The sequence below is a fragment of the Falco biarmicus genome, chromosome 6 (assembly GCF_023638135.1).
Source record: "Falco biarmicus isolate bFalBia1 chromosome 6, bFalBia1.pri, whole genome shotgun sequence".
Classification (NCBI taxonomy): Eukaryota; Metazoa; Chordata; class Aves; order Falconiformes; family Falconidae; genus Falco; species Falco biarmicus.
The window spans coordinates 54,208,088-54,220,512 of record NC_079293.1 but is presented as its reverse complement, the minus strand read 5'-3'; the positions used below and the strand labels follow the sequence as shown (position 1 = coordinate 54,220,512).

Here is a 12,425-nt window from a genome sequence, read left to right as displayed (position 1 = left end):
TTTGATAACTGCACGTCCTGTGCACTCTCCCTTGCTGCTTTGTTATTCCTTCATGTTCATATTTGAGAAAATCAGACAGTGTTTCCCATATTGTCTCTCCCTTGTGTATCTGTGTTTCCTAGAAATGTTGTATAAATTTATCATGTATTACAAACTCCCTTAATATTGAATAGCATTGGCAAAGAAAAGGAATCTTAATAGCTTGAACAGGTTGAAAAAGTATTGAAGGCTTCACATCTGTGAAACAGTAAGGATTTTTCTTGTGTATGGATTGTTTAAACATACGAACCGGTTTTCCTGTTAAGTAGGTTGTGCATCTGAACTTACAGATCTGCCCACACGCTCCTTATTTCTGTGAAGTGTTGCACTGATCATGCGACCCTTTGCTGAGAGTGAAACACCCACTTTGCAAATACATGACATGCCTGTGTGGTTCTGTCTCACTGTAAAAATAAATTCCCGTCAGTGAGGTACAGTGTCTTGGAGATCACTTCAGATACAGTAGGTCATACTGCAGAGTTTCAGCACTCACCATGTTCACTTGCTCAGTCTAACAGCCCTTTATTGCTCAGTCCTTAAGACTCCAACTAAAACCTAAAGTTAAACACAGCAAGGCATTTCGCTCTTCTGCCATCTCTGCTAGCTATTAATTCAAATAACTAATCAAAGCCTCTAGTACTCTCCACAAATACAAGATTTCTTGTTTTCATGATAAAACCTCACCAGATAAACAGTTAATATCAGTTACAGTTTTATTTATTGACCAAGTAAAGAAAATAAGATGACAATTGAAATAGACTTTACTCTTTCTGCTACTCGTTAGCAAGCAATAACACATTACAAGTCAGGAAAGAAAAGACATAATGTTGAAGCCGTCTTCTGCCTGCTCTGTCTGTTAAGAATATGTAACAAAAGTCGAGCCATAAGGGGAGTATGAAGGGGCTCAGAAGTTCATCCATCCCTCATCTGTGTAAGGCTCAGTTTCTTAACCATCCCATGGACTTCTCTTCTGAGCTTGTTTTGTGCCTGTCCAATATTAAGATTTTTCAAAATGCACTTGTTACCACAGAGTATCTCTGAGACAAATAGGTTTCTCCAAGGGGACTTCATCTCAAATTGGAATAATTCAGGTGAATCCTGAGACGTGGTCTCAGGAGATGAGTACATTTGATGAGTACATGAGTACATTTAATCTAGGGCAGATAAAATTCTGGCAGAGGAAATAAGCCTGAGTAAAAGCTTCATGTTTAGGCACCTCACTTACACATGTCCAGAGTTAGGTGAGGTGAATCACTTGTAGGATATTAGCTCCAGTTTGGTTACTGGGATGCAGCAGAGCTTGGTCTCTCTGAATTTGATACCCACAATGAAGTCACCATTTGCAGCTTCTCCAGGAGATGGCATTAGGTCTACATGCAGGCTGTGCCCACACCTCTTTCCTCCTGCTTAAGTGGTACAACTGTCTTTTAACAGGGGAGGAGGGAATGTTTACGTCAAACTAGAGGCGGGAAAAAATGTCTGGGTATGAGAGACCCCCACCATTTGTAATGGCAGTGCTGTAACTCCCTGTCCTCTAACTGGCGCTGCTGCAAGGTCTCCATGGCATGGAAGGCTTCATGCTGGACATGAACCAGTGTATGAGTATGTGTATGAACATCTGTGGTAAAGTGGTCATTCCATGTTCTGGTTTTAACGTTTTCTGCTTGCTTTATTGGATCTCTGATGCTGCTCATAGTTCCAGTGGGAGGAGGCTATGAAGTATATTTATTAGGCATGTGTTGAATGTTGGAAAAACCTAAAAAATTTCAAACATTGCAATAAAAATTTCTGTCTAATGTGAGCTGCAGTAGGAACGCTTCATGAGGGTAATGTTTTCAGTACTCCTTGGTGCTAGAATTTCTCACATTCTTTTATGTTATGTGGCTGAATTTTTAGTAAGTTTTCCTTTTATCAGCATTGACCTCTTTTCTAAAGCAAACTGAGGGTAAGAAAATGCAGTTGCCCCTTTAGCCTGCTGTTGGTAAAAAGCAAGTCAAGTAATTAAGCCTACAGTTGCTCCAAAAAACATGCACTACTGACTTCTGCAGTTCTAAAATAGATGCATACCTTGCGTTCAAGTAAGAGACAGCTGCTTATTCTGATTTAGAGATTAGTGTAATGAAATAAAGTTGGCTTTAAATATCGAGAACCTACAAGGTACAGTGATTAGTTACAGTACTGATTAATGGATTATTATGCAATCATGTACTGTGTTGACCCAAGCAGAAGCCTGGGGCAACTGGTAATGGCTAATGCTAAATGAAAACTGAAGTTATTTATTTCAGTTGTTGGATACTTTTAGAGAAGATTTAGAACAGGGCTTTTCTTTATATTTTATTTTTGGTAGATTAAACACAATCATTGAGAACAGATGTTTTAATACATCACTGTAGAAGTGAGTCCTGATTTTGTTGTAAAATGTTGAAATGTTATAAATATGAAGACTTTTGTGGTAAGAATGTAAACATTCATCCTAACTTATTTAATTTTTGCCTTTTCATTGCTGGGGCTTTGGTTTGGGACATTTTTTCCACTCTGTCAGAAAAATCTGGGAAATTATTTTTTCGTACAGAACTCTCTCACACTCAGAACTTTTTGAAGCCAGTGTAGGCTTTTGCTGAATGAGGATTCTGGTTATGAAGCATCCTTTTGTACATTTGTGTATTTACCAAAGTATATTTTGCTTTTCTTCTTATGGGGAAAAGACTAAGATAATGTGACCTTATTGATCTCTCTACTGCCTGCAGTGTCCTTACTGACATCAACACCATGCTGGGAATAGGAATGATTAGTCAACAAGAACGCGCTCTCTCTCTCTCTCTCTCCATTCTGTAGGGACAAATGAAAACACCATGGGAACATTATTCATTAGATACTGTTATTGATGCTTAATTGTCCCATAATTTCTTGGCAAATGAGAGTTTTAGCTGAAAGAGAAACTGCTTTAGAATGCATATGATCCTTATCCAAATCAGGACAGACCTATCTAAAATGGTATCTGGAACAAATTCTCGAATTGCAGTTTTGAAGATCTCTTGTTAGCAGCTGCCTGAAAGTTCAGCTTTGTTCTGCCCAAGCAGAGAATCATGTTGGTTTTGTGACATTGAAGTAGTCATCACCTAGTTTGAGAAAAAAGTAATAGTATGTTCTTCCAGGTGATAGCAGAATAATTTGAGTACTTTCCCAGGAAGTGAGACAGATTTTATTTCCTCCTGTTTTATGGAACCTTCATCACCTACCACTTGAGAGTACAGGGATGTGGATTCTGGGCCATGAAAATATGCCTTTATACTTGGTATGTATCAGTCATTCAGTCAAATAAACAAGTGTACCCTGGAGAAGGTAGTGGAACCTAGATACATCCTTCTCCAGGTAAATGTCCTAAACAATTCACTCAGCAACTAACTTTCTTCTTATTCTCCCCTTTCCTTAAATCTTGAATTCTTTCCTTACAATGTCTAGAGCTCTCACTCAGGAATGTGACATTATGGGCTTAAATCTCATTCTTCCAAGAAATACAACAGTATTTTTCCAGTCAAGATATATAAATATATCTCCCAGTGTATTTATTTTAATAATCTTCTGTATGTGGTTCACTGTAAGGTATAAATAAATGATGGAAAAGATTAAGAATTTTAACTATTGTGTTACTTTATGCACAGACTCTTAACTGAGACTGCAGTCTATATTTTCTTCTTAGACTCTGCTAGACCAAAACTGGTTTTTTCTTTGTTGTGGAGGGAGAATGAGATGAATAACTCAGGGAAGATCACAGAAACATTAAATCATTCATGCTAGAAGGGACCTCTGTGGGTCTTTTGTCCAGCCTGCTCATGGATGAGCCAACTTAGATCATGTTGTTTAGGGCTGTGTCCAGTGGAGTTTTGAGAATCTCCAGGGGTAGAGAACATACAGCCTCTCTGGACACCAGTCCCAGGTCTTGACCATTCTCATAGTGAAGGGTTTATTTCCTTGTATCCAACAGGAATATCCCTTGCTGTAATTTCTGTCTGTTGGGTCTTGTCCTTTTTCTGCATACCTCTGTGAAGAGTCACTCTGCCTTTCTTCCTGCACGCTCAGCCCCTTAACTGCCTTGGTGGCCCTCACCTGGACTAACTCCAGTTTGTCAGTATCTTCCTTCTACTTGGGGACCCAAAATGATGTTTTTCTGGATATGGTTTTGCAAGTTCAGAATGGAGCAGAAAAATGACTTGATCTACTGGCCACTTAAAGATGGTCTTCAGTAAAAATGAAAAATGTTCAGATTCCAGCTCAAAATCAAATGCATCATAGAGGATTCTTGGGAAATGTTTGTACCAAGTGTTAATCTATTGTGCAGATGTGACGTAGTGAACACTTTTAACAAATATTGCCAAAGTGGCCCTGAAATGCACAACTACATGCAGCACAAGGACTCCCTGGAATCAAACTTTGTAGTAGATGTCAGGTCAAAGTTTTACACTTTCTTTTTTTAATGGAGAAAAATCAAATCGTTAATAAGATAGATGATGAAGGAGGATTTATGTTATTTAGCATTCAGGAACCTAGCCAAGCTGTGTTTACTGGTATCAGTTTTAAAGAGGCACTGAAGGTACTGTGCTGTGAAGAAAAGGATATTTTCTATTTATTGAGCTGTGGCATAAAAGTAATTTGTAAAGGGAAGTTCCATGCCATCCTTCCTGGAGATACCTTCTTCAGTCTGTCTGCCTTACATAGGTACTGGTTTGTGATCACCTCTGAAGCCCTTTGTTACCAGGAGAGGCAAAGTAGATTAAATGAGTAAGTCAGGGATAGGCATGAGTGTTAAGAGCAACTGTGCCGTGCCAGATCAAAGCTCCTTCCAGCACATCTCTCTGACAGCAGACAATAGCTGATACTTAAAGATGGCCGGAATACAAGAAGTATGACTTCACCCTCTTTCTGGTAGTAACTGGAATATTACATTTAATATTATGAATTCCCTCTGCCAATTTATGGGCAGAGGTAAGGTGGAAAAAAAAAAAAAAGAGGTGAACTCTACTAAAGAGCAGGTGACATGGGAGGAGGAGATGAAGCAGGAAGGTGACTGGCTGTTCTGGTGCGTGGATGAGTGCCAAAGGGTGTTCTGGTGAAAGTAACACAGGACTTGGGAATAAGTCTAGCTGAACTACAAACATGGGAAATGAACTACTTTAACTGAAAGGAGCTTCATGTTTTAAGAGGTCATTAGTGTGACTTGTAAAATACATCTTCCTTGGATATATCAATATTTTGCATGAGTTCATGTGTATATATATATCTGCACATGCGTGTGTGTAATTTTAATCTTTCTCTTACTCTGTTAAGGTTTATAATGTTTCCTTGGTAAAGTCAAAAGTGTATGTGTCATGTGCAGATTCCATCTATGTAAGACAAATCGTGTTATCACTCATTTTATACCACTCTTTTAGGTGCATCTTGTGGCTGAGTTTGCATGCAGACATGGCTAGCTTTGAGAGAAAAAAACCCCACAAACTTTATTATTTAAAAATCCAGCACTAATTTTGCCATGAATGGTTGACTTTACAGGGGAGTTTGACACGGTGCAGAGCCCCTCCACGCCAATCAAAGATCTTGATGAGAGAACATGTAGGAGTTCTGGGTCAAAGTCTCGGGGTAGAGGGCGGAAGAATAATCCATCACCCCCTCCGGACAGTGACTTGGAGGTATGCCTGCAGTAACTGATGAATGGTAATGTGGAGGTTTCTTCTGATGGAAGGTAACTTCTGAAAACTACAGCTGTGGAAATAGCTTAAAGCATTTTAGAAAACATCATGGACTCGGTCTCACTAACTGAATAGAACTGATACTTGTTGCTGTTGTAACGTGTACAATGAGACATCAGTGTTCTGTATGAAAAAGTTAGGCAGAAAAGTAAATGTGATTCTGCCTTGCAGTTTTTAGCTCTTAAGATTACGTGCCTTTCAGTTTCTTGCACAGTAGAACAACAAACCTGGGAGACCTCTGTATTCCAAATTCTCACAGGTTTTTTTAGTATTTTGCATAGGAAATCTTACATATATTGCTCAGCTTAATTACATGTATTTAAGAACACAGTGTAAATAAGCAGGATCATCAGACCATAACCTTTCAAATACTTAGGCACAGGTTTGTCCTTGTGCTGGTAAAGTGATGTCAGTGAATTTCAATGAGGCAGCTTGCATTAGCGAAGTTATGGCTGGACTTAAGTATGTGCAATATCAGTGCCTTAGTGAAGAAATATATCCGCCTAATACATGGGGTGACGATTTAAAACACAAGTGACCTCCTAGCAACGGAGTAATTATAGTCACATTTCTCCTGTGTTAGCAGTGTGCTGCCTTACAGTGACAGGGGGAGGAGGAGGAGGAAGCAGAGTGCCTGTGTGTGTGTGAAACACTCAGCTCTGGCATCAGGGGAACGTGCTGCCCACCAGTGCAGTGTGTCCCCTGCTGCCACCAGACCAGCACTGGGAGCAAACAGCTCTGGCCAGCCCCACTGCTCTGCCTTCACTGACCAGCTCTGGGTACAGTAGAAGTCAAGACTGTTGCTGGGACTCAGCTGGCCACACATCTGGGGTGGCAGGGTGGGCTGCAGTGCTAGGCACTGAATGTAAATACCATTGCTTTTATACAGAAACATACACATTTTTAGCTTTTCAAAGGATTTAACTTTTCCAGTGGAAAGACTCTTAACTTCTTACATTTCAGTCTTCCTGTCTCCTTTAGAGTTTGCCAGTGAAAATGAATCCCTTATCAATATAAGGAGTTTCTTTTTTTTTTTTGTGAGTTAATCTGGTTTATCCTACAATATTATTTAAATCCTGCATGACGTTATATGTGACCTATAGCACTTTTACCCAAGATATAATTTTAGCTATACAGTAGAAATAAAGAAGAACCTTGAATCATAAGATGTGCAGAGATGTGAAAATACTGTTTATCCTTAAGTTAACAGTTCTGTTTGACCCCCATCATTTTTCTGAAATTTGTGTTTTACAGCTTTTTTGAAAAGCTTTTTAGAGGAAAAATAAGAAATGTTTGAAGAGTTCAAAAGTTACTCTCCTGTCTTTTTATCACGCATGATATACTGTTCTTGCTGAGTTTCAGAGCAAACCTGCTCAGTTAAATGGCTGGTTGGTTAAACTTTAGGACTCAGTTGACTTTTAGCCCCCCTGGGTGGGGTGGTGGTGGGACTTTGATGTTGATTTTTGTAATAATATTATCCCCACTTCTTTTTTCAGCGTGTATTTGTTTGGGATTTGGATGAAACAATCATAGTTTTTCATTCGCTGCTTACAGGATCCTATGCACAGAAGTATGGCAAGGTATGTGAGCTGTGAATTCTGCATTGATTCACTGTATTAGAGCTATCTGGCCTGCACATGTACGTGTTAATCACCTGTGTTCATCATGGCTTGGGAGAAGGTAGAGGGGAAGAGTACAATACCCATTTTCAGAGGGTTAGTGTGAAGAAACCAAGGGGAGAATTGAGACACAGACCCTAAGCACAATATATGAGGCAGAGCTGAAGCAGATGCTGCAAATGGGGGAAGAGTTTATAGAGGAACAAGGATGAGGTAGCTGAGGTACACTGGAAGAGGCATTGCAGGGAGACAATAGATGTGGTGGGCAGATGGAAATAGCTGACAGTATCTGGATGTGCAGAGGGAAAAATAAGAAATAAACTGGAGGGACGAGGGAATTTACGGGGAAGTTGATGAATCAGCATGAGTAAGTGACTGCCCTGTTTCAGTGCCAGCTGTGGATGTTCTTGGACTCCACAGCTTTTCTGTTGTATCTTTGGTTCCCTTGGCTGGCTCTGGGGTGAGTAATGCTGGGGAGTGAATCCCTCTCCCAGGCAGGCAGTTGCACGCATCCTCACCCTTTCAATGGGATCCAAAAGGAGTTCAGGACACAGAGCAGTGAGCAGGAGGAAGAGTGAGAGAGGCAGTGGCAGCCTGCAGGAGTAGGAGCTCACCTGCTGGGTCAGCAGCGAGCCCCACGGGGCCGGTGGTGGGACCCCAGGCAATGGCTACTTAGGCAGGGGGAGAAGGGCCGGTTGGAAAGCCCAGGAGACTGCTGCGAGGCGTAGACTTAAAGGCCTGGATAAAACAAAAACTTAGGGCAAATGTACAGAAGAAAGAAATGGACAAGGGGGAATGTTGGTATGTACATATGTGGGTTTCTAAGTGGTGTGCCATTCGAGTGAAATTAGCACAGAGGTATTTCTGTTAAAGAACATAACCACATCCATACTGCATCAGATGAAGGGCTTGTTTAGCACGTTTCCTGCTTCTTTATCCTAGCCAGATTCAGATGCTGATGAAAAGGATGTGAGAAACAGTACATTAGCAAAATGCTTTCCACACCCACCTCCCCAGCCAGTGAGTTAGGAATGTCCAAAACCAGGACCGTGGATTATAACCACGGGTGGGCCAGTCCTCCATGGTTTGAGACAGCCTTTTGTGCTTATTAGAATAGAAAGCTAATAGAAAACTCACAGGCCCAGACAAAAATCCAAATTTCTGGAGTGCTAAGATAAGCGTAGTTATTCATGTCTTGTAAAAAACAGCCTCACTTGTTTTGCAGCTTCACAGTGCCAAATCAGCGCCCATTTTAGTACTCTGTCAAAAACTCCTCTTCTGCTGTTCTGCAAACACTGTAACAGCAGTGACTTTGTCAGAACCATTTCTAACATAGTTATCAAAACAAGAGAGAAGCCTAGCTGAACACAAACATTTATATCACTTGAGTGTAGCCCACAGACGGGTCCAGAATTTGCTGAATTGCCCCAGTGATGCAGTCACTCCTTTCATCCTTTTTTGATTGTGCCCTTAGGGTGTTTACATCTCATGCTCCATCTCATGTAATATATGAGTAAAGTCTAAGTCAGCTTTGATACAAAGTTTTAATAATCAGAGCACATTTTGTAGCTCACAAACATCTATGGATAACTTTGAAAGCTTAGAGACAGCAACAGAAATACAATTTCTCTTGGTTTCCCACTTCCTTATGAGTAGGGATACTTGAAAAAATCCCAGTACCGCTGTTCTTTAAGAACACATCTGCTGCTAAAATTGACTCTTTATAGAGAGTCTCCATAGAAACAGTAATGACATGTTAGCAGCCAGTAGTACTGACAGCAGATAGAGTTGATTTCTATAAACGAAGAGTATCTGAAGGGCAAATGAAATTAATGTAGTTATACTGCTGAGATCAGCATCAGCAAACAAATGTCATGAACAACTATGAAGCAAAAGAAGAGGAATTCATAAGTAAAATCCTTTTTTTTTTTCCTTTTTTTTGTTGTTACTGATAGGTGGCATTCACATAATTAGGGAAGTATGTTCATTTCCAGACACTGTAAAACAGAAGTAGTACACATTTTGCTTCCTGCATTGACTACCATGTTTATAGAGAACTTGTTGAGAAGGTAATGAGTAATTATTAGTGAAACTCAAATACATATATTGTTGATTGCAAGAGGGCTAGATCCCTAGGAAACGGAATACAGGGAGAGCTCATCATGAGTAGGCTTTAACTTTTGCATGTCATTGAGGTGTTGCCTAAAGTTAAAGTGGGATGTGTCTGAGCCTGAGCGCCTGAGAGTTAGACATGGGAAAAGGGAAAGATAGCACAGCTGGACCTCAGTCCATCCCTGGTGCATGATGCCTTTAGCAGATGTGGCCCTTATCTTTTCTGCACGTGATTTCCGTCTGTAAACAAGGTCTTAATCCAGAGTGAAGTCTGGATTGTTATGAGAATTGGGTTACTATGAGAGTAAATAGTCCATGAATTGTGAGGTTCTCAGTGTAAGTCCTGTGAGCGCATAGGTCTTTCAAAAGTGTTCAAGGAGCTTTTTATACTGGAAAGGTGGTATAAAATTTTTACTTCACAATGAAAAAAATTTCTAGGTAGTGTAAAATAATGGTGACACTAATTATTTAACTGTGGTAAGTTACTATCTGATTTTTAAAAAATAAAGGTGTGTGATGTCACACAATGCTCAGCTGTGCATACTGTGTTCTTCCATATATGTTTTGTATAACATAATCAGGTTACTCCCAAAAAAGAAATGACAAAAAAAAAAAAAAAGACAAAAAGGGCCCAACCTCACAGAAAAAGCAAAGTTTTCCCCTGCCCCATATTTAAATAGCCTCAATGAGCTTAGTGAGTCTTTAATGTGAACATTGCTTTAAGGGAAGGCATCTTCTCATACCAAGTGTGCTCACTTCATACTTTCAAGGAGTGAGATGCTGGATTTAGCGGTCATGTGAATATACAGATAGGCAAGAATATTCACCTTCTGTTCTTTCCCATCTAATCCTTGGCATGTAAACGTTCATTCCCCTTTTCCACTAGCTCTTTGCTTATTTCTTGCAGTAACTGGGTGAAAACAAAACATTCAGAAATTAGTCTTTTAATCTCTCTGCTGTACTGCAATTCAGGCTGCACAGGGAATGCAGAGAGGGGAAGTGCAGCATATGAAGGTGGCCATCACACTGTTATGGCCAGGCAGAGGGACCACTGCAGAAGTGCAGGAGCACTTGAGAGCTGCAGTGATACCAGGAGACAAACAGTTTCTCTTTCAAAAGATTCCTACAGCTTAACAAGTGGTTGGCGTAGAAGAGAAAAAGGAAAGGCATACCACCATCCCCATAAGCAATGGGGGTATTCGTTGACAGAGATTATGTAGGAAGGCCTTGATCCAGTAGGCTAATTTCAAGTTATATGTTTTTCAAGAGAACAGCAGATTTCTGATTTATGCTTGAGAATTTCTGAGGCTGAGAATGGACACTCTCCTTGGTATACACTTGTCCAGCATTTTGCACGGTGTGATAATTATTTGATTTCAGAATTATATAGGGCTGTTGTAATAACTATGTTTAAAAAAACTAGTGATTTGCTGAAAGACGTAACTTGTTGGATGCAGCTGTAAGCATCTCATGTAAAACAAATTGCTGCTTGTCTGGACACCAGTAGAGTATAGCTTTAAACTCCACTGAAGTGGCAAAGTGGCAGAGATTTGGCCAGAGGTTGGTCAATGCATCACTTTGATATTTAAAATATAAAACTTACCCAGAGAAATATTCTGTGGCTTGCTGTTTTCTACCTGTGGGTGTCTCTGTCTGACTTTTGGTATAGTGATTATGTTACAGGGCTGGCCAGAGCTAACATAAAGAGAGAATAAAAACGACACTCCACCTCTTTGGTTGCAGGGAAACCATGCCACCTCCCATCAGTAAGACTGCCTCTCATTGTTCAGCTTATTTGCTCATCTGCTTCGTACTTCATAAAACTAGTACATTTCTATTTTTAATTATTTACTACAGCAGCAAATTATGAACATTGGCATTTGAGCAGTTATATTATGACTTGTGTGGCTGATGATGGTTTTTGCAGCTGAGCACCAGTTGGCAGATGCAGTTTTCTACGATGTTGAGCCCTTAAGTGAGGATTTGATGATGTGACAGGACATGTGTTAGGAGATGTCATCATCTGTTAAAAGTTTATGAGGTACATTCTTATTCCCTGTGAACAGTATGTATTCTTTGTTCCATTGCATTCCAGTTATTCTTGCTGATTTAAGGCTGATTAAGTTGGGATTTTGTCTACCTCCAAGCATTTATATTTCATTCATTTCTCCCAGGTCAATCCAGAGGGCAAGGATGCCCAGATAAATGCTGTGACACAGGTGCAACTGGTTAAAAAAGAATTAAAGCCCCTCGTGACTTTAGAAGGGGGAGAATGTGATTTCCAAGTGCAAAAATCAAAATAGATCCACACTAGAGGATCAAATTTTGACATTTCTGATAGCACTGCCAATGACAGAAAGTTGTCAGAGAGGCCACATTAACCTCGTACACTTCTCTGGAAAGGGCTCAGAGGCTTTTTATTGCTCACTCTGCTTGTCCAGTCATTAAACAAAAAAACTTTGTCGCCATTAGCATTCCCAAATTCACTCATAAATATGCTTTTGTCTGCCTGTATTAATGTGTATCTCTCATGACCTCCAGTTGTCCTCTCCTTTCACTCCCTTGTTGTCATAAGACCTCTCAAGTCCATTTTCATACTGCTTTCTAGAGAGTGTGGAATAGAAACCCCCTTTGTAGTGCATAAGTCTTCCTTCATCAGCCACCAGATATGGTTATTTAGAAGAGATGTATTCTCCATTGTCACCCACATGAAGCTCTCCTGGGAACAAGTGTCCCCTATGAGAGAGGGAGAGCTGAAGTTAAATCTGAGATGTCTACATAATATAGGGAAGTGTCTTTAAGCTAAAAATGTTGTACTTAACTGAAGCATTTCCACTTTTTCCAGAAGTCGATTTTGTTGTCTGTTCAGAACAGCCACCCATTAAAAATCTATTCTTACAATTTTATTCAT

General features: G+C 40.0%; 1 protein-coding gene across 9 annotated transcripts in view; it reads left to right on the top strand.

The window, feature by feature from the left end:
- Positions 1-12,425, top strand: part of EYA4 (EYA transcriptional coactivator and phosphatase 4) — a 158,100-nt gene that overhangs the window by 122,920 nt on the left and 22,755 nt on the right. For all 9 annotated transcript variants that reach the window (XM_056344605.1, XM_056344611.1, XM_056344610.1 and 6 more), the window contains 2 exons: positions 5,587-5,723; positions 7,280-7,363. In XM_056344605.1, coding sequence (XP_056200580.1) covers positions 5,587-5,723; positions 7,280-7,363 — 221 coding nt within the window. The remainder of the gene's footprint in view (positions 1-5,586; positions 5,724-7,279; positions 7,364-12,425) is intronic.